The sequence below is a fragment of the Blennius ocellaris genome, assembly GCF_963422515.1.
Source record: "Blennius ocellaris genome assembly, chromosome: 23".
Lineage (NCBI taxonomy): Eukaryota > Metazoa > Chordata > Actinopteri > Blenniiformes > Blenniidae > Blennius > Blennius ocellaris.
Genome location: NC_137672.1, coordinates 11716879 through 11739993, shown reverse-complemented (window position 1 = coordinate 11739993; position 23115 = coordinate 11716879). Strand labels below are relative to the sequence as shown.

Sequence of the window (23115 nt, the reverse complement as noted above, 5' to 3'; positions counted from 1 at the left end):
GTATTCCACATTAACTTTGATTGGCACAATTTTGTTTTCGTTCTTTGTGCAGCAATCTTTTAGTTATTTCAGAAAACAAAAATTAATAACTTCAACCAAAATTCCACTTCACCATGAAACCTTGAGTAATAATAATAATAATAGTAATGCTCACTTCAAAGTACAAAAGAACTTGCATGCAATGTCCAAGTGTTAAAAGTTCATCAGAAAGTCGCTCGTGTAATTATTTCAAATTCATCAACATCTCCTTGAACTTACCTCCACACAGTGTGCAGTACGTTGTCTCACAGCGGTGAAGCTGTATGGAGCTCATGATGGAGATGGAGCTCGACAGAGGGAAAAAAAAGACAGATTGAACGAAGAAGCACAGGGACCATTATACCCTTCAGAGGGTTATGGCGACCCCCTTGTAACTGATGTTGCAGTCATTCTCCGCTGTCCTCTGCTCTCAAGCTGTATGACAAATATCTGTTTTCTCTTTCGATCATCCTAGGGGCTGAAATAATGCACTTTGCCATCCCTAGTCCCCAAATGCCAGGCACGCATCAGCACTTATATCCTCTCAATACTTGGTTTTTCCCTTTTCTGGTAGCACTACACTTTCTCCCTTGCTCCCTCTTTGCTCTTTTCTCTGGGCTTTCTTTGGAACTAATGATACAGTGTAAAGCTGATGCCAGCGCCTGATGGCCATAGTCTTGTGAAAAAGTAGTCCAAAAAGTGGCAAAAAGGACTCATTTCAATTATTCTCTGTGCTCCTAGTAGAAGATTAAAATGATGATCTGGAAAACACTTCACACTGTGTGGTTTTCGTTCTCCGGAGAACTGTGTTCATTGTGTTTTGTAACACTGCGGCTGCAATGCAAATCACAATCATACCCTCTCTTGTTACTTCTTATCTGTTCTTTAGATGTGGAATCGGAAGAGAGTCCTTGAGCTGGGCTTTTCTAAAACACCCACTCACAGATTTTTTTTCTTTCTTTTTTTACAGACAAGTTCTTTGTTTCAGTCTTTTTTCATCTTTTATTTTTTTGATATAAGCACACAACTCACAGACACGTACAGCTATTTTTGACATATGGCGAGAGTGAATTCTTAGAGCTGTTGTTTACTTCCGAAGCTTATGCTTGACGTGATTTCAGAGTGAAGGTGGTACTGAGCTGTCCTTCTCTTGTGCGTTGCATGTTTCAAAAGACCAGGCTTGAAAGCTGTGCAAGTAAATGCAGCACATACTCAATTATACAAGCATTTGATGGAATGGCGTTTTGAAGCGTATACTGGACCTCCATAGGAACCTCAGCCATTTGTTCCTTTGAACAGTAAAATAACCACCTCTTTGAAAATATAAACTTAACCAGTGACTGAAGGCTGGAGCACATAATGAATTGGAAAAACTATTGGAGGACAATGTGATTGGAGTGTATTTATCCTACCACAAACACTCTGATAGCTGGACTACAACATTGATCTTACAATTCAATTTAACTGGTCTCAAAAATACAGCTTGGCATTGCCAGCAAAACAAATTGTGATTCTCTTCCACTCCTTACCCATCACCAACATTCTGGCTCAGCCATTACCGAATGGCCTTGAGTTCTCAAATTCGTTGGGCCATTAGAGTGCTTATTTTGGCATCTTTGCAAGTGAGGGAGCCTTGAGTTTCCCATGACAGTAAATAAAACATCCATGAAGTCGCATTAAATAATGTAAACACACGGAGAGTAGGTAAAACCTGAACAGAAAGAGGAAATGGAGCGTTAAAAGGTGGCACATTTGTCAGGACTACCCTTGGGCCAAAAAGCCCATCCCGATCCCCACCTGCCTCACATACTGTAATCTTCAAAGTCTTCACAGTACATCAGGTGAATGTTGTGCAGCATGATGTGAACACAGACAGGCAACATGACTTTGGAACTTGGTATTAAAAAACAAATCCCTTCAAATAAACACATGGACACAAGATTGTAGTGTGATGCGTGTGGTCTGATCAGGAGTCAACATAGATAACTTGGATAGTGGTTTATATTTGGATCATAGCATATACCATAATGGTGTAATGGTTGAATTAGCTATGTTTAAATACACTTGTAGAGATCAGATCAGGTTCTTTTTCTCTGTGCATCTTCTTATTCTTGCTAAATGTAAAACCTGAGTTTCCAATAAGTAAATAATAATAAAAAAAACGTTTCCCAATTCTCAAAACTGGTCTTGACTAAATCTCTGTTTTGTGCAAAATATGATCTCATCAAACATTTTACTTTTGTCATGTCCTTTACGCCCTTTTAAATAATATAGTGTGATGGGGTTTTGAATTAACATCTTCAACCATTGGCTAACATTTACATACTTGAGTCCTGATTGCTGCTTGTTGCATGTGTTGTTTATCATTGCTGATTTGATGCTGGTGTTTCATTTAAAACAAAAAAAATACTTCAACCAAGTAACTGAGTGAATTTGTAATACACATGCCTTTCAGTGTAGTAAAGAAGTTAAAAATGGTGGAAGAGTTATTCTTTCAATTATATGGATACATTTGAAGTAACTGACTGTAGTAACTTGTAAAGTATCTTTATTACATCTTGAAGAAGCGCTTGTATAACATAGTTGTGTAGCACATTTATTTATGCTGCATCATAGTTCAATGACTGAATGACTCATCTTGATTTTGAATATTAAATAGAATATGGATACAATTTGTGTGTGTTATTATTATAATTTTTTTTTTTTTAACAATATTTAATTATGAAACACAATGACAAGACAATCAGTTGTGGCATTTTTAATAAAGGTCACACTTGATGTTGCTGCATAAAAAATGGCATGGCAGACCTGTTTGTTTATCATCTGTGTAATCACACTTGAGTAGCTAGTAAAACACGTCATAAATATTTTACAACAGTCTTTGTTCCATGTGGAAAACGGTGCTGTTGGTCATGCTTGCTTTGACTTTTATCTTTTGTCAGTGATTTGACATATTAGTTGATGTGGCATTTGTAGAACTGTGATCAAAAGGATAAAGTTTCCATTGCATCATTAAAGCAGAAGATTCTGGTCCTTTTTTAGTTTAATTTTTTTTAAATTTTTTTTTTTTTTATGCACATTGTAGTAAAACAACCACATCGCACTTAATAAAGAGTGTTATACTGCGTAATCTCCACATGCTGAGACATAGCCCTGTCCTGAGATTTGCTGAGTGTAGGTGATAATAATTCTTAGAACAGGTGCTGCACCATAAGCCCCAAGGCCTGGGGAAGTGAATGATTAGTGGCACTCCCCCAAGATGCATTGCTCTTCTGTATTAAAACCAAACTCTGCCTTTTATTCCCTCCAGGGTTTATTAAGTGGGCCAGTTGCCATAGCGACGCTTTGGCAGGATATTGCCAGGATAAGCCGTAATGGGTCTCCTGACGCAGTTCACTCTCCTCCTGTGGAAGAACTTCACTCTCCGGAAAAGACAAAAGGTACACTTGTGCTCACCAGCCCCCCCACTGCAAATCAACCTATATCTGCCAAAATTGGTCCGCAATGGTGGGGAGATGAGGGGATGGTCCTAAAGTTGTGTTATCAAGGGCAACTAAGGTATTCGTGGAATGGATCGGTAATAGGGAGGATTTACTACGAAAATTGGCTCCTATAGAAGTAAGCCTCCTCTAACTCTCCCACCAGAAAAGAAGAACAATCTTGCCTTAATGCCAACCAATTCAAAGTGTCACCTTCAATTTTTGGTGATTTATCTCAAGTGGATGTTATGTCACATAGCCAGTACTTTACCTTGAACAAAGCTCATGTTCTAGTTTCCAGCTCTCCAGTGAATGTGGTCCAGGAGTGTTAAATGCTTTGTTTGAAGGGCATTTACTCTTTTTTATTGTCTTCCTATCAGCAACCTCACCTAAGAAATACTGTCCAAGTTGAATAGAAGTGCCATTCAAAGTAATCACAAAAATAAAAATCAAGCATAGTTAATTTCTATCTTTTACCAAATAGCTCTAACACTAAATGTTCTCTTTCAACTTTTATCAATCGAGTTTTATCAGTTTAAACAAACTTTCTGCTTTCAGTGATGAAATCATCTCATCTTCTTACAACCTTTAGACTCTGAAAACTGCTTTGGCTACTTCAGAGTTTTTGCCCACACTTCATCTGCTTCATCTAAAACTGCATCTCCATGTCTGCTGTGTACAGTTTGAAGTCACTCTTATCAAAGTGAAAATGCACTGTCTGAAGCTCACCAGAAGAGTGCATATGAACCAATCTAAATACACTCTTGCTCTTTTAATGATTCAGTTTTCAGGAGTGAGGACAGATTTGTCAGAAAGTAGTCATCAAGGCTTGTTGGTAGAAAAACAAAACTGCATTGTGAAGGTGACACCTGAGATGAATTTGAGGTTTTGTTTGATACTTCACTTGGTTGAGGTGAAGTACACAACACTAAGATTTGCTGATAGATAATCCCTGTCCTTCTATTAGTGATTGTATATTTGTAACTAATGACATTATCTCATAATTGTCCTTCGAGGCCCACGACGACCTGGTTCGCTCATTTTCAAACGAAAAAAAAAAGTTTTGTTGCGTTTTTGGTGTCTGTTTACATGGCAATGGTGCTCAGAGCCATTGGAAATTAATTTTTTTGAAAATGGCTCCCAAGGAGAAACTTTTTATAGCAATAATAATAATAATAATGAAATGTAAAACCCACTTTAAAATCAAACAGCATTTCAAGGTGCTTGGTAAAATTGTACGTGCCATTGTTAATATTCATAGCCTATTGTACTCTGCACATATGTGGTTTCATTACCTAAACAAGAAACAGCACCCACTAGTGGCCCATTATGAAAACCAAATAGTTTTTCACCATTTCTGCTGTTTCCTTGTAAATGGACATCGTTTTAAAAATGTCGCTATGCAAGGGTGAAACTTTCTAAAACAAAAACAATGTATAAATTCAAATGGGGCCTAAGATCTTCAATACAACTCAGGAACATCTCCAGAAGAGAAGTTGAAGCCAGCAAAACAAAAATGTAAAGTTCAATATTTATTTTAGCAGTGTTTACATGAATTGTAAACTATAATATGAAATAAACAAACACAACACGATTGACTGAAGGCCTGTTTGTTTGCTGATTATTATCAACTTTTATGAGCACCAATGTATCTGACTACACCTTAATAACCTGAAATAATGTTTTTACATCAACCTTTTTCTATTTATGAGTATTTTACCATGTCTTGATTGTGTCGATTTTGAATGAGGAAATACAGAAATGTGTCCAAACCAAGAATTTCCTAAGTACTCTGAACTGAAATATAGCCCTGTCAGACAACCATGTCTATGTCCTTGTACCAAACCTTTAGCATTATAAACCATTGATATATTGCTGACATAATGGCCTATGGCGTCAAACATTACACCACACCAGTCAGGAGTTCACATGCTGCAAGAAGATAACAGTTGACTATGTGTTGCAAAAGCATTTCAAGGGTCTGAATAAGTCATTAAGGAATGTGGTTAGCCATATGAGTCATTTCTTTTAGAGAGATATTGCCGTTCGTGAGAGCTGCAGCATGTTCTTTGATTTATACCCTTGCAGTTATGATCGAAGCAACATCCACCCACTTGTTTTGTTCCGGGTTCAGGCACAACAGCGTGCCTGTTGCTGGAGATGAACAGAAGACAGACACAAAAAAAATTAAAATCTGCTTCCAATCAAAGTTCACACTTTCTTTGAATAACTCGAGGCTTTTGCAATTTTACAACGTTGTATCTGGGAAGCATTTCTTTTGATAATTTTATCAACCAGCGGAGAGAACCGGCTGGTATCCTTTTGTATCAAAAAGAAATATGCAGCTGCTCCCTTGCAGAACTATGTAAGGGGACGCTGGCAGTTTTGTGCATGAAATGTCGGATATTTGGCCAATGTCAACATGAAATATTGTTATTAGACAAAACCAGTGGGAGCTAGCAAGGACAATGGTGCTTCTGGAGGGCTTGTGGAGGTTAATGACCAATTATATGAATGCCTCACCAAGCATTTTAAGATTTTATAACAGGCATGAAACTGATTTTATGGTCCAGTATTTCACATAATTTCATAGGAGGAGATTATCTATTCACAAAGGCTCTGGTGTCCGATGGCAAATGCCTGGGGAGTCAGACATTGAAAAAGTCCCCATGATCTTTGTGTTCCCTCTGCATGCCTTTTCTTTGGAATATATTATGATAATTCACCCTCTCAGCAGAACTGCCACTGACACACACAGACCGGATGGAATTAAAGAAGTGAATTTGAAATTCTGTCTAGTTGCCTTTGAAATATATGAAATGTGATTTCCTGCTATTTTCTCATCAGCAAGTCACTGATGAATTCCACAATTGAAGTTTCACATTATGCCTGAATACCAACTGAGCTAAATAAAGTGTGCTCAACTCTCACTTCAATTCGTAAGGTTTCCGCGGTGTTGTGGCATAACAAGGAGCACACTGTGTGTTAATAAATTTCCCTCACCTCTGCCTACCCTCCCATTTAATTATGAAGAGAATAACATGTCTTCTCTTATTATCTGTGGCAAAATGTCATTAAATACAATGCCTGAACATTTTATGGAGGCGAGAGAGGGAGGGAGTGGCTCACTGGGGCTTTCCAGCTGATGCCCCTGAGCAGGTCACTTTATTAGAAATGTTGGGAGAGATGAGTGTGCAGGCCCATCGGGTCAGCTGAGGTTAGAGAGAGGGCTCGGAGGGGTGTGGGATGGTGAGTGATGGTGTGGTGAGGGACACATAAAAGCCTAGATGGCACATGGCATGAGCTGTGCCGTCGAAGAAAGATGAGCTATAGCCCCGTGACTTCTGCACTCTAATATATGACTATACAGCACTGTATGAGGTTTGTGTATTTTTCTGCTGATAGGAAAAAGTCCACAAAGGGACGAACTGCTTGAGTTTGTGCTTTTATGAAGCATATTCCTGTATCATAATGATCACAAAAATAAATATGCAGCATATTTGGTTTATGTGGAAGCTTGAAACTGCCCTAAAGACAACATAGAGACCAGACCCTTGAAATCCATCAAGCATTTAAAATATTAAATGTATTGTAAGCAGTGATGCTGGTAACACATTACTTCGTAATCTGACGCGTTACTATTTATAAACTAGTAATCAGATTAAAGTTCCTTGTCCAAGTCACTGTGCGTTACTATTGCAGTGTCCCGCAGTGCTCCACAAGCTCACCTGATCTGCCCCCTTCTTCACTCTAAACCAATCACAAGCCAACTCGCTCTAACGGTGCGTTCAGGTGACACAAAAGAATCGGAACTCACAAACATCATCAATAAAACTTGTCATTGCATCAAGAACACAACTGCAGAGATGTTGCATTATTTTAGTAATTTTCCTGAGAAAATTATATATTGGCAGGCAGCTGGTGGATGAGAACGGGCAGTGCAAATAAATAGATACATAATGCAACAACAGATTACGGCTACATCACCAGGTAAATAAATGTACAACAGTAATATGTTCAGGGTTCTCTGTTATGAGGTAACTTGTTTTTCTGTAAAAAGAAAACAAAAAAACCAAAAAAAACCCAAATGAAATAAAACATTTCTGTATTGGCAGTGGCAAATAGCTTGTTTTTTTTTAAAGATTCTTTTTAAAATTTGAGATTAAAAAAACCAACATACAATGAAAAGTTTAAACTTCTGTTTGGGGACACTTTACCTGTTGTTCCTTTTTTGTTTGTTTTGTTTTTAGTTTATTTTCCAGTAATGTATAGCGCAACTGGGTATATGGAATTAAATAATTTGTATTTCTCTCTGCATCCTTTGTCAGTCTCTGACAAGTATCCTCTGATGTGGAGTTTTGTAGCATTATTTTAGGGTGCTGCTTTAAAATATTTTATTAGACATCACCTCTGTGGTTGCTGCTCTCTCCTTTTGGAGGACAACATATTGCCCTGACATTGGGCACATATATAAAGTATATACTCTCTATCAGAATAACCAGAGAAGGAAGAAAAATGAAGTAAAACCTTGAGGTTCATGGTTTGTGCTTTGTTGCTTTCTCTCTTTACCCATTCCCCAGGGTGGAATAAAAACCCAGTGTGTCACATGGGGCACTACCTGCTGGCAGGCATGAAGTGGTGGTATTAAAGCAGGGAATTGGTTGACACTCTTCATCCAGGAGAGGATTGAGTGTAGCTAGAGATGTAAAGGAGTGCGTGAAGGCTTCAGCTTAGGGAATCACAAGCAGGGGCAGCTGTTTCAGTCTTCTGCTTGAGGTGATAGCAAAAGTAAAAGCACAACATATGGACTTGGGCATTTGTGTCTACATTGCACATATGTCAACACGGATAAAAATAGCCTCACACATCCCTCACACAAGGCACCTAAGGCTTGGAACATTGGAACAATATTTAAAAAAATAGGATTGGAAAATGAAACTTGTATTTTCAATTCATGTTATCCTGTAATTTGTCTTTCAGTTTATTTATACCTTGTACGTTTTCCATTGTTAAAATGTACTGGCCACCTAGCTTAGCATCACACAAACATTACAACTGAGGAAATACTACCTTGGCTCCATTCACAGGTGATACAATCCATCTACCCTTTGTACACCACTAAAGCTCACTTATTTATTAATTAAACCACCTAAAACATAAATGTAGTAAGGGTATTTTACTGTTTGAAGTGAGGTTAGGGTCTGAACTATATCTTGGCATTTTGTGGCATTTGTCAGTTTATAGTGCTGCTAAGGAAAACCAACTGGCTGCTGGCCTTACGTTGGTCACATAGACGTAGCACAAACCTTCTCCCAAATGTCAAGCTCTTCAGTCAAAGCCAATAAAAAATACTGCTCATTTACAAGATGGCAATTAAAATGTGTCAGAAAATAAAATATAACTGAATTGTCCTTTGTACAGGTGCGGCTGGTCACTGAAATTGTCTGGCCTCTGTTTCTCTTCTTCATCCTCGTGTGGGTGCGATCTACCAATCAGCCATTATACAAAAACCAATGTGAGTACTGGCCTCTTTGAGCTATTTAACACATCACACATTCAGTTCCTATTCCACATCAATCCATTAAATATGCACAAATATGTTTATTGTTGTTTAAGGAAATAATTGATGTCAGCAAAAGGGCAAACTTTGCCTGTGCTGTTATTCCATATGTATCCCCAAAGGTTGGTGGAATAATAAATGTTCATCTCTGCTCCTTCAGGTCACTATCCAAACAAAGCCATGCCGTCAGCTGGCGTGCTGCCCTGGCTTCAGGGCATGATGTGTAATATCGACAATCCCTGTTTGAACTATCCAACTCCAGGGGAAACACCAGGCCAAGTCAATAACTTCAACAACTCCATGTAAGTACAGGGATGTTCCATGTGCTTTCTTTCAATACATTACAGAATCTGTTGGAGCGCAACATTTTAGTTAGGATTTTAGACTTTACTCACAATGTATGATGTTTCTCTCTGTTTTTGTTAAACCAGAATCTCTGGGATGTTGATAGAGCTGCAGACCACGTTGGTGAACAGATCTATTCTCAGCAGCGCGCGGTTGCTCGTAGACGACATTGAGCAGTGGGCTTCTGTCCTGCCACTGTCTAACCCTGGTAATGGCTATTTGAATGCCGATGATAGTGCTAATTGCATTACACATTATCTGATGTACTGTAACACAATGCTCGTTGCAAGATAAGCTTTATTGTGAGTGTTTTACCACCAAAAAACATGAGCGGATTGAAGAGTAAGGTCAAAAAGTACTTTCTTCTTTATTTGTGTAAAAGTTTAATTGCCACTGAGTAATGTTTCAAAAAGTAATTGATATTGTAAATACTCTGCCTCAGCAACAATAACTCTGCTATGCTTTTGTTAAGTACTCTTCATCAAGGAAAGTATCCCCTTCATGTGGATGACAAGTTTGAGGATTTGTTATTCTCCTTTATCCCTCAAAAACAATGGCGTGTGATTATTTATGATGCAATTTGCTGTGCAGACTGACAGATCGTTTGTCTTGATAAGTTGCTGCTTTGCATTAGGCTCATTTAGCCTGATGATATTCAGATTTTCATACGCCACCTAATTTGCAAAAAGGCAGGGGAGGAGGGGGGCTGCTGCTGTTCAACAAGCGGCTTGTGGGCCATTTGCATCTTGGGGTCGCTGGCTTGTAATATACAAGATTAAATCCATCAAAGATCTAAGCCTGGGCATAATTAATGGGACTCGCTGTCTGAAGCGAGAGCACAAAAGGTCATTAACACGAATGGGGAATGGAGAACTATCAAAAGACTATGGAGGCAAAGGTGATTGTGTTGTTCTTTTTTTTGTTTTCACCATGGGTTGATTAAAAAGACTCAGGTGGTCACTTCAATCAAAAAGGCAACTGTGCTCAGGAAGCACACGGACCATGTTCTGCTTCCCTGTAATCTAACCCTGCCAATTTCTGCTGATGGCTCTGTAGTCATGGGGCGCATAGTAATACGACTTCAGTCGGGATCACAGCCTGTTGTCTAAGGTGAAAGCAGACTATGAAAGACTGTGATTAATTCCACTTGTTTTCACCAAACATTTATCTTAATTGAGCTTTAGATGGCTCAGCATGAGTCACTTCCTCCCCTTCATCCCCCATCCACATAATTGGCTGACTTTCCCCTTTTACAATTGCCAAAGTGATAATTTCATTACATAAGCACTTCATCATTTCAACCACACATGCCGACATCCCAGCAAGAGGAAAACGCATGTTCAACATTAGGGATGAGACAATTACTTTAAATCATGGTAATATCTTTGACTGTTTGGGCTAGTGAATCAAATCATCTTCACAATCTTCTTATTCTTCCGGCAGTTTGCTGTTAAGGTTCAGCTGTCTCTTGTATCTTCTTTCCTCCTTCCTTTCACCAATCGCATGGATGTCTTCCTTCACTCCATCTATGAAAGTCTCTCTATCATCTCGCCTCCAAACATCAACATCATTTCTCCCGGATTCCCACCAAGCTGTCCAATTTGAACTGTCCATCTGATGTACTCAATCTGTCCATTTCCATCACTTACTGTGAAAACATAAACATCCTCAGCTTTGCCATGTCGAGTTTGTTCTTCAAATCAAATTCCCATCAAAACAAACCTGCATAATAACCCATGTAGCAACCAATATTGTAACAGGGACCAATAACATATGCACACATGAAACATACTGGTAGTTATTTTCTTGTTATATTCTTATCCTCATCTGTTGGACTAATATGTGTACGTGTTGGGGTGACATTTCATTCAGCAGCTGTGCTTCAGGGACTTTAAAGACAGGGCTTAAGCTTTAACCTTGTCCTTTCAACATCTGAGTCAATCCAGCGGTGCTTTTTGATCAACCTTCTGTATTGGAAGGGTTTTTGTCCTGCTTTCTCTGGCTCTCAATGTTTGACTGATAGATGTTCATTTCAGTAACAAATACAAACAACACAAAGGTTTTTGCATGCATTCTGATTTTTGTGCAGTAGTTGGCTTTTGGCTGCATAATATCTACTGAACAGATGGAAAGTAAAGAGGATTAATGTCCAAAACTATCAAAATGAGACCCAGGTTAATAAGAAACTAATTATTACCCGTTCATGTATTCCATATCTTACCAGTTGTGTATATCATACCTTCAAACATTAAGTAAACTACTGATGATAAACTGTGATTTAATGGTTTTTCATTTTTATGTTGAAGCTCAACCAGTTTTCCTGAGGGGCATTCTGGGAAGCAATGAAACTTTCTCAACCTACCTGGAAGATGATTTATCAGTACCACCATCGGTGATCCAAAGCCTCATGAATGCTAAAATTCAACTCAATCCAGTAAGTATCACTCCACATCTCTGCTGGCATGCTAAAATAAAACCACCAGACAGAATTCAAACTACTTACAAAGTAGATCCCCCACCACCACCAGCATCACCACCTTGTGTAAATGAAAAGTGCTAAATGTTACCAAAGTGTTCAAAAGACCGAATGTGCCAAGAGGGCCATGTTTGAACATTCCAACATAAAAATGTCCTGGCTAAGAGCCGCCTCTGGGACTCTTTGTCTTGACAGTCACAATCAAAGCATTCTCTAGTATTTGCTGAGCAAAAAGTGTTTTGAAGCTGCCAAGGATAGGCAATTTGGACTGAAACGGATTGTAATAAGTGTAATAAGTATTTTGTCTCAGAATGTTCCCCAATTGATAGTGCTGAACGCACCGAGTATTATCAGATTAACTGCAAGAAGGTGATTATGTTTCACTGACAAAGATGACAGGGACAGCTAAATACATTTTGTAGTGACTAAAAGATTCCAACGATGCAGGAGAATGTTTGATGGTTGCAATGGGCTCTGGTGTGAACTACAGTGTGCTCCTCCATAGTAAAATATCCACTTCACATGCCATACTCTGTCACAAGTCACCTAATGTCACTTTGACATTTGTGCATACATGTTAAGCTTTTAATCATAAATCATGATGCTTCTTAAAATGCAGATTTATTTTTTAGATGCGTGCCTTCCCAAGGCCAAACGACCTGAGGAGTATCCTATGTGAAGGGCAAGATCTGGATGAGTATGTCCAATTCAGCAACCAGGCTGAAAAGGAGTCTTTTCAAAATGTCAGCTGCTCCCTCACTTCACAGCAGCTGATTAACACCCAGCAAGTGCTCCTGCAAAACCTGGACAGGAGGAAAGTACTTTCCGAGGTAAGCTTTCCTCGCAGTCCCCTGCAGAACCAGTCAGAACTTTATCAAAGTCCAATTTGACTTTGATAAAGCTTAAATGTAAAGTACCTTGGGCACAATTAGTATGGTTTTGACAAATCTTGGGAAGTCAATGTGTTTGGGAACTGTGTTTACACTGATTGGTCTGATGGGGACACAGCGGTGTTACTGGCCAAGATGTCAATATTCAAAATGCTTTTATTTCCTGCCCAGAAAGGTCATCCACATCAAGCCTTGTTCCAAACTGCAGTGTCAGTGCTAACGGAGGTGATTTTTGAAATGTAAATTAAAGCTTTTGTAATATTTCAACCACAGACACTGCAGTCAAGTAATTGTGTCTGACAAAGCATTGAACCTCTACTTTGTAAATCAGAGTGAAATTTATGGGGGCAAAAAAAAAAAAAGTGTTGCTGTTAAGCACTGTCAATGCCTGTGATCCATCACTGACCAGAGAATATTCTAGTTTGTAGTCTCAGAAAGTGCATGGCATCTGTCTTAAGTCATCCACCAAACACCCACACCTGGACTTCACTATTTTGCCATGTTATATTACTCTCTGCTGAGTCATTGGCAGCTTCTGGACAGCTTACAGCTGTCGGTAGCTGGAGCCAGTCGCCGTCGTCTGTCATTCAGGAGCCCAGATGTGGTGATAGAAAACAAATTTCGTTTGCAGTCTGCGCTCATCCGGATCTTCAAAGAGTAGCGAACTGATGAAGCAATGACTGCTGCACGTTGCAGCTCATATAAAGCTGGCTTACTTCTTTCTTTAGGTAGTGTACCACAATGGAGTATTTGAAACCATCTTTAATATTATTGTTGTTTAATGATGCTTTGCATACTTGCAGAAAAAAAACCATTTATTTACACTGGCTAAACAGATAGTTTTGAGTAAAAGGAATTTTGACTGGTGTAAATCTTTGAGTTTTAATATTAGTCTTCAGCTTTCGTTTGAATAAAAGGCAAGAAATAAAGGCAGAAACCAATTAACAATATAACTTCAGCAAAAGTCTCCTCAGACATTTCACAAGGGTTTATAATACCTTCGAGTATCAAATCAATATATAGTGAAACAAAGTTGGTATTACCAACAATAATACAATAATATCATGTTGTACAAAAGCTTTATTTATGAAGAAAGGAGGTTCAGAAAAATAGGTTATTTAAAATAAAAACTATTCTTGCTTTTCCTAGTTCTGCATATCTCATAAATAATGTAACTTTTTACTGAGCTGCACATATGACGAAATGAGTTATGAATACAAAAAAAATCTATGCATTTCAGATTCAAAGACTAGAACTCCAGAAAATTTAAGGAATAATTTATGCAAATTGGAACACAAGCAGGTGAGCATTGACAAGGACATAGCCGCAGCATATGTACACAGGCAAACATCAAAATATGAACCAAGAACAGTGAAAACTCAACCATGAGTGGGGAAAAAAAACATAAATGAAAGACAAGGTAAACATTCAGTAAGACCTAAGCAAAGACGGAACCCAAAACACCAGAACCAGCGCTGTGGCATGGCATGTGTGATTACTGTGATTAGGCTTTGTAGAAGAAAAAAAAAAATGTCTTGAACAGCGTGAAATGACGTGCTTCTCTGTAAACAATCTCCATGGATTATAGTGTCTTTCCTCTTGTTCCTCACAGTTTCTATCTTCAGTGCCTTCCAGTAAGTGCAGTGAGGTCAGAAAAAAAAAGTGGTTCTTCTGCTGAGTGAACCACTTTATGCCACTGGGCTATCCTGTCCACGTAGAATTGCTGAAATTGATGGTTATGGTCATAAATTATTGGATGTGATGCTGGGAATTTTACACCTAAGCAAAAACGAAATGCCACAGTAGTGCAGTCCAGAATATTGTGTTGAGTCTTCTTTTTAAGGGTTTTCTGAGTGGAAGGTACTCCCCCTAATTCGAAGCATAGAAAAGGAAAAAAAAGAAATGGAAAATGGCCACATAAGGTCATTTTCAACTTGGATATTCCATCTTCACGTCTTGATGAAAGTATCATCCTCGCATGACTTGCAGCAAATTGAATATAAAGACAATATTCTGTGCCATCCAATTGGAAAAGCAAATTTAAGTTAAATGTTGCGCTTGTCTAACTCTGTGACTTGAAGAGAAAGAAAGAAAGAAAGTTAAACCTTGTTAATGGATCATTCAAGTCCAAACCCTCCAGCACCTGTTTTTTTTACTAACACTATCTCGATGTATTTCGACAGAAGGGCAGATTCATGTTTCTACTGTCCTTGCTTTTGGAATTGTCTCTGTCACGTCCACCTCTGAATGTCTTCCAATGATTTTACTCAAATCCATGCAATCAGGTGGGAATTATTTATTAGGACCAGTGTTTTCTCGAGTTCCTTTTAAATCTCTTGGTTCCCTTTGGGATGATGAAAGCCTGCACTTTTCTTTGACTTTATCTTTGAGAGAAAATATATGGGACAGCAAATCCAATAAATAAGTGATAAGGCAGGAAGTTCGTTGGGGAGAGCATTTGAACAATTTAAGCCCACGGGCATTTTCAGACACAGAAATAAAAAGGAAAGCCTGGACAAGATATGGTGGAAAAGCTCTTTGGCGCCTCAAGCAGATGGATGGAAAAGAACATCAAGCCTTCACACTTAAGACTCGACGTCACTGAATGATTGTGATAACAACAAGAGCAGCATAAAGAAAAGGACAAGAGGAGAAGTCAGTTTTTATCACAGAGGTACTGAGCGGCAGACGGTGATTTAGACGTTTTTACAATTTTGTTTTGGGATTATTTTTTGGAAGTCATTTCAGAATACAGGCCTCACAGAAGACTCGATAGAAAATGTATTTAAATATTGAAATATGCAACTCAACAGAGGACATGCAAAAGTCATCCAGCTTTTACCTGTTTGCTTTCTTAATTCAAACAAATGTTTTCATCACTTAAATATATATTTGTCAATTTATATCATACCATTGTGAATAACTATACTCAAATGGAAACTCTTGAAAGAAGTCCAGGTGGAGTGGGAAGTGGGACAGATGATGAGATCAGAAGTTATTTTACCCAAATCTACCTCATGGTACATCTGGGGACAATATATGCAATACATTTGTAAATCTGCAGTTTGTAAGTAATGGCGAGTTAATTAAGAATAAGGGAACTCTGTAAACAGAAGATTTCTTCATGGTCTGAAGTTACACAGTGCATCAACATCTGCTCTGTGTTAAGTCAACGACTTGAATCAAGCAGAGAAAGATAATTCAAAGCTAATTCAATACTCTATCGACAATATTTATTTTTTGGTGCACTCAGAGTCCACAGTGTAGTGCAAAGAAACAGAGCTACATACTATGGCAAATAATAAAATAAATAGGAACTTCAGCTTAGAGTTCAGAATAATAAACAGGCTAAATCTACAATAGTAATATTATACCCTGAGTGAATCTGGCCATCTTTAAGCACATGAACTAATGTTCCCCTCATTAATTCACAATTATAGCTGCTTTTTGCTCTCGTCTGACTACTTTGCATTTCCCCTCCTCTGTCATTGTGGCTACCAGTTGTCTTCACACATAATGTAGTTTTTATGCACCTCTCGTCAGAGAAGGCCTTGACCAATCTCATTTTGTTGAAAACCAAACTTCAACATACTAAAGCAATGAACACTGACCAATCAGACAGCCACTATGACAGGACAAGAAGTAAATTGGCTACTGAGATAAATCATGTATGAGAGCATTTCATTTGACCTGTGTTTCACTATTTTCACTATACTGTGCTCCTAATGTTACAATGCTCAACTCCTTTTCTTCCATCCATCACTTTCAGACGATTTTTAGCCGTTCTGCTGAAAATTGTCCAAGACTCCACTTTTCCACTCCATCTGCTCCTTTTGTCTGTCCTCCACTCACTAACAGTAGAAATGGTGCTAAATGAATACACTCAAGACTCAATCAGTGGCTCGGCGTTTGTTGAAGCCATGCTTGAAAGAGCTACTGTTTGTAAATAGAGCTTTATTTCGTATTTTGAATGCAGTGTTATCTATTCAGCTCTTAGACCCTGTGGTCTGTATGCTTGTGCTCTTTCAGGACCTTTGTGCTGCATATATTTCAAGTCTTTGTCATTTTATATGCTGAAAGACAATGCAGGCAACCCTCATACAGGCTATACTTGACACTTGATGCATGAAAATGACAGTGGTTGAAAGGGCATGCCATTTAGTTCCTCTAATTGGACTCATACTGTGTACCTTCAGAATGTCACTGTAACACTGAGTAACACTTGTCATTTTAATGCAGCTTTTATAAACCAGAGCCAGGGAAGATGTTGTTGAGACATAATTTACAGGTCAAGACGGACAAATTAGTAAGGGGAAAGTAAATAGAGGCTTTTGTTTGTTGCCATGCCAGTGAGTATAAATAAAAGGTTAATGTAGAACTGGTCTGCTCGGGCTCTGTAGCCAGCGTGTCCGTGCCACCTCCTACTGCCAAAGTGGAACAAGCATGTTTTTGGAAACAAGTGTGGGCATATTGTATACGGATGCCGTTTGCAGCCAGAGTGTTCATATGAGTGACTGTGCCATGATGCCACAGTATTAGGATCCCACCCATATCCAATAACAATTAATGTGATTGTTAATCATTATAATTAATCTAGTTTTCATGACATGTTAAGGAATCTTACTGGAACACTGAAAAATCAGTCAGTCAACTGACCGTCATATTGAATTAACATTGAGTCATGTTGTATTGTTCTTATTAAACTTTGGACTAATCTGATCTTGTGCTCTACAGCTCAGCTTTCTGGATTCAATCATGTATTTAGCTGCAGTTCACCTTCTCACTGATTTCACATTATAATATCACCCCAACTTAAGCCTAAAGCCACTGGTTTCCTGCTTGTAACTGGAAAAACCTGCAGTTTGCACACAAACATGTCGAAACAGTAAATATTGGAATACCTATTGTTTGTGGCATGTGTGCATGAATATTTGCTTTTTTGTAAAATGTTTCAAGTAATCATTTTTATACTGACATGGGCGTGTCTCCAGTCAGTATAACAGACAAGCGTTTGCCATCTTGGCTTCTCAACTTTGTAGAGAATTTCCTGAAAAGATTGGCCCGCTGAAGCAGTGGCTTCTTTTAAATCACTTTTTAATACACCTGTTTATGGACTTGCCTCTGTGTGATGTCATCATTTTTATAGCCTTTTGTTTTTATGTTCTTGTTTTTATCCCTCAATATTCTATCCATCCAAATCTTATTCATGTCATTTTTATTTGTCTGTTTTCTATCTCAGAGTCCATTTTTTGCCCATATTTTGTGTCTTTGCTTTAAAGTATCCTATTCTAACCTTGCATTAAATGTCTTTGCTGTTGAAAATCTTGGTTGAGTCACGTTTGCTGAAGTAGTTTTTAAACACAGTTTGAAAATGTTATGTGAATGCCAAAGGGTTCAGTTTCAAAACATTTACCTTTCCGAGCATTCTTTTGTATTCTGTTCATATATTTTACATTTACATTTTACATCCATCTTACTATTCTGCTCCTCTTTTAGATCAATTCAGCTTTCAATCTGAATGCACCAGACACATTGGCACTAATGCGGAAGACCTCCCAGAATGCATTGCCAGTCATTGAGGAGGTTAGTGTTGATTTCTTGTTAATAGTTATCTTGCTTAGTGATTTATGATGACAAAACTGTTTATTAGAAGAAAAAAAATCTTTAAATTTTTTTTTTTTACAAATTCCCATTTTTAGGTGGCCAGGTTGCAGCGCTCCATTTCCTTTCAGGCTGCGAGTTCACTGGATTTCCGAGCGGACATGATTGGCAGTGTCAATATGCTCCTGTGTGGAAAGGAGACCGACTTCAATTCCACCAATATGACTCTCGGTTTTCCCTCACCTAGACAGATGGCTAACAACCAATCAATTTCCATCATGGGCAACGGTTCCGGTAAGTGCAGCTGCAAGCTTCTTTATAAGGCAAAGCTGTCACAGACGACCTGTGTCTTAATCATTTATCTGCATCTCAGCTCAACAGCACTATATTTAGTCATGGAGCCAGGAAATTGAGAATACTCACAAACAAATGATGCGTAATGTTCAGTATCACGTGACATGGCAAATGATTAGTGGTCATTTTCTCACCATGGTTATTCTGTATGTCTACATTTTTTAATGTAAATTTTTTTTTTCAGTTTCATGGGGTAATTCTTCTACTCTTGCCAATATAGTGCAATATACAAATAACAGGAATGTAAAGGTGCAGTCAAAATGTATTGATGGATTGTAGGTGAACTGTGGTTGTCTAAGGAATAAGGCTCAAAAATAATTTGAGGGCGACCGTGGCTCAGGTGGTAGAGTGGTCGTCTTTCGGAGTGAGAGGTCGGAGGTTCGATCCCAGTCTACACCGGTCTATGTGTCGAAGTGTCCTTGGGCAAGACACTGAACCCTAAATTGCTCCCAGTGGTTCATTAGTGCCTTGCATGGCAGCTCTGTCCCATTGGTGTGTGAATGTGAGCGTGAATGGGTGAGTGAGCTGATATGTAAAGCGCTTTGGGACTGCACTCAGTGTGGTTAGAAGGCGCTATATAAATCCAGACCATTTACCATTTTTTTACCAATAAAAATATCTCTGCAGGGGAAAAAAATAGTTTAGTGCAGGATGCAGTCGGCAGAACATAATGTGCATGATATGACCACTTCACATGCGGGAAGAGGCACCTGTGGCACAGCTGGCACCTCTGCTGGAGCTGAAAACTAGGTTTGATTAGGAATACATTATCACAAGTTGGATCAGGTCCTGGCTTCAGTCGTCGCCAATCAAATTAGCTCCTCTCATTACATTTAAAAGCTGTCTTCCTCCCACCCCTGACATAATGTCATTTTCAAAATGGGAAGGGAAGTCCACGGCAACTTACCCCGAGTGAAAAGTGATGTTTAGTAGATGGTGACATGACATCTTAAAGATGAACATATGGAAATCCAAACTTTCCACCCAGGACAGATGGTGTCAATACAGCTTTTTCTGGGGTTGTCAACAGGCTTTTCTTCTGTTTAGAAAAGGAAAATATCCATGGCAGCCATACTGTCAGTCAGCTGTTCTGCTCAAATTCTCCAGAGCAGTTTGAAATACACTGAGGCTGGCTCTGCTTGACTTCCAGCGGTTGAAAAGAGTAAGTGCCATTCAAGTGAACAACAGCCAAATTCAAGCTGTTATGAAATATTGCATCCATTGAAAGAAAAAAGTTTCCATCCTCCAGATAAGTGGACTTTTGACTCACTTAATTGTGCTCCAACTATGCCCGGCTCTCTTCTATTGTTGCCAGTGTAATATGTGTGTGAAGCAGTTATTTGGTGTGCTCTCTATTAATTTATTATATATAAGCATTCTAATAACAAAAAAAATATATAGATTTCAGTAAAAGGCAGTCTTGATCGAGTTCAGTGTTGTAGAGTTGGGAGAGGAACTTTACACTTTGGAAAGATTTCACAATTTCTATTTCCGGTGCATCCCCAGGATGTCATCGTCTCTGGTCCTCATAATAATATGCTGCATACCAACCTGGCAACATGGTACAGTGTTGCTTTCACAGCCAGAGTTGAGTACTTTCCAGCAGTGTGGTGCTCCTTATGAAATATTTATTCCAAGTAGCCACCCTGAATGAAACTGCTGGATATTCACACTACTTTAAAAACTGGGAACTCTCTGTCCATGTCTGCCCTGTTGTAGCAGGTGAAGGAGTGTCCTGATGCCTGCCTGTCTTGTATTAATAAAAGGGAAAAAAGAGGCTTTACATGTGAGCATGGATCAACCTTTGATCTAATCCGGTAGACACTCTTTTCTCCTGTCCTTCAAATGTGTTGTTGATGGTGAAATCAGTTTAACTCACACACTGTGAGTACATAAAAGTTATTTGTCAATGGCTACACACAAACCACGATGCCAGTGTCTCCCTTAAGCCATGGTCACGAGTGTGTGTCCATGGAGACTGTTCACAGTAATACTATCTGAAAAGGTAAAACATGCAAGCTGTAGTTCCTATTCTCCTTAATCCATTGCCTGATTTTCATTTTTGACATTTTTCAATGCACTAAATATTTCATAATCAACAAGGAACCATCTGTTCGTGTGCATGTATGTGTCTGTGCACATCAGCTGTCTGTATCCACCCAGTGATCCAGGCTCCGTTATCACAGTGCTGCTCTTCAACTCACTGCTTTCTGTCAAACCTGGAGAAGCAATCATGTAGGTCAGATTTGTGCGACAACTGACTCACGGCTGTTTGTCAGCGTGTGTGGCGAGACAGCAGTCTCTCGTTGAGTGCCGCTCTGGATTTTCTTGAACTTGTCGAACCATGTTCAGGTCAGTCGGCGGATTAAAATTGTGTGAACTGTCCTGGGCAGTCTGGCAGTAGTATGGAAATCTCTACATCTGTATAACATTCTTCTTATTCCTCCCTACATGGCTCGGCGGAGCCCGAGAGACGTTATGGATTATCACACAGCGGACTGTGTAAAACAAGACCTGACCTGGCCTCGTGTGTGCTCTTGATGTATGGGTAGATCCCCAAATGCTGACAAACTTTTTGTCATGCGCACCTGTTTAAGCACACCTGATCCTATTTTCACCCATTTAAAGAAGAAAGCTGTTTTCTGATTTAGAATACATATGTTCTTTTCTTGTTTTCCAGACAGGAAAATATAGTTAAACTCAAATTAATAAAAAAAAAATTAATCTATATAATATCGAGGTAATTACATATAGTGATAAGCACTCTTGCCTCAGAACATTATCCTTGCTTTGAGTTCAGGCTTGTTGGCCATATGATTCAGAATTTGCATGTTTATTCTGCATGCATGCATACATATGTACATCTCCGGTCACAGAAAATGTGTTTGAGGTTAATTGGTGACACTAAAATTGCAAATGGATTGAAAAATGGAATGAATTGAATGTGGGTTTGTGTGACTGATCTTGTGTGTTTGTCCACTGAAGGACTCACAGCCTGTACATGTATTAAATTATATACATTTGGATGAAACAGTACAGACGATGAATGAAATAGATATGCTGTGATCTCGTGAATTGTACATTTTCAATTGGAAATCAATAAGCTTTTTTTTGAATAAACTTTTGTCACTGTATCCAAAGGAAACCAGAAATCAAAATTTCACAACAAGTTTATTTGGCAAGGGCAGGCAAGAATGTGTTTCCTCCCTGAAACGCTTGGGAAATATATATCTTCAGTGTGATGTCATGCAGCCTCATGCTCATTAGAGATCGTGCAGTCCTGTTTCATTAAAAGCCTGTTCTTTGGAGGAATCTGCACAAAATTAGATTTTAATAAGAAGCCTCTATTCCTTGGGAATAACGTTTCACCACAAAGTGGAATTGCATGCTAGTGCCAGCACAAATTAGCAAAAACATTGTATCTTCCTTACATAATAAGCAGTAACATCTCTGTTAGCATGCTAATGGCTGTTTTGGCTTTGCAGTGGCATTTCATTGTGCTGCACTATGTATAGTTAAATGGATCTGGAATATGCAGTGTGTCTGCATAATGGCCAATTACAACTCCTTTGTAAGTGTAAAAGTACACTCAAAGGAATAGCAAAACAGCAACAATAAAGGCCAACTCTGGGGTTTTGTAAATGGCTCAGTAATGCTCGTTCCTCTATTAATTGTTGACAGCAAGTTCTGACTCACTACATAGGGTAGTTGGGATGGTAGCTACTCCTGTGAACAATTTTTTTTAAGATGATTATTCTTTTATATTTTGTCCACAGAAGTTGAAATAATGAGGGGATGAGGTGGCTTGCTTATACTATGCTTGAAGTTAGATGTCTTATGAAGGGCCACATTAAGAAAACCCGCTATAATCTAGATTTACTCTTCATATAGAAGTCATTTCCTGCTATTTGTATTTTTCTGCACCAATATAAAACACATTTGCAGGTATTAGATTAGATGTAGAATTAGATGTTTATTTCAGTCCTGATGTCCTGCTAAAATATATTTGTGATATGCTGCTGGTATCTACCAAAGTTAGCAACTTATCCAACTTCCATCAGCCTGTTTATTTTTAAAGTACACGTTTGCACCTTTAGGTGGTGTTTTGAGTGTTTCAATGAGTCAAAGGAAAAAACAGTTAACCCACCAGTGGCTTTTTATTATAGTGTGGTCTGTCTTTTACATACTGAACCTAATCAGGAAAACTGCAACTAGAAAGCCAAAACTTTCAAAAGCTAAATATAAATGGCAGATAAAGTGAGTCAGTACACCAATCTACAAAAGATGACTTGAATACATGTGAGACAGGATAATCCAAGTGGTTCAATTATGGATCGGACAAGTAAAAAAAAAAAAAAAATGTTGCTGCTTAGATCATAATGAGAATAATTA

The 23115-nt window shown here is 38.6% G+C and overlaps 1 protein-coding gene across 1 annotated transcript in view; it reads left to right on the top strand.

Moving 5' to 3' along the window:
- Positions 1-3392: 3392 nt before the first annotated feature.
- LOC308147287 (phospholipid-transporting ATPase ABCA1) overlaps positions 3393-23115 on the top strand; it is a gene marked incomplete at both ends in the record, with an annotated part of 155069 nt that continues 135346 nt past the window's right edge. Inside the window, 8 exons of the mRNA XM_080519394.1 lie at positions 3393-3458; positions 8919-9012; positions 9218-9359; positions 9489-9610; positions 11709-11836; positions 12511-12708; positions 18265-18351; positions 18468-18663. Coding sequence (XP_080375520.1) covers positions 3393-3458; positions 8919-9012; positions 9218-9359; positions 9489-9610; positions 11709-11836; positions 12511-12708; positions 18265-18351; positions 18468-18663 — 1033 coding nt within the window. The remainder of the gene's footprint in view (positions 3459-8918; positions 9013-9217; positions 9360-9488; positions 9611-11708; positions 11837-12510; positions 12709-18264; positions 18352-18467; positions 18664-23115) is intronic.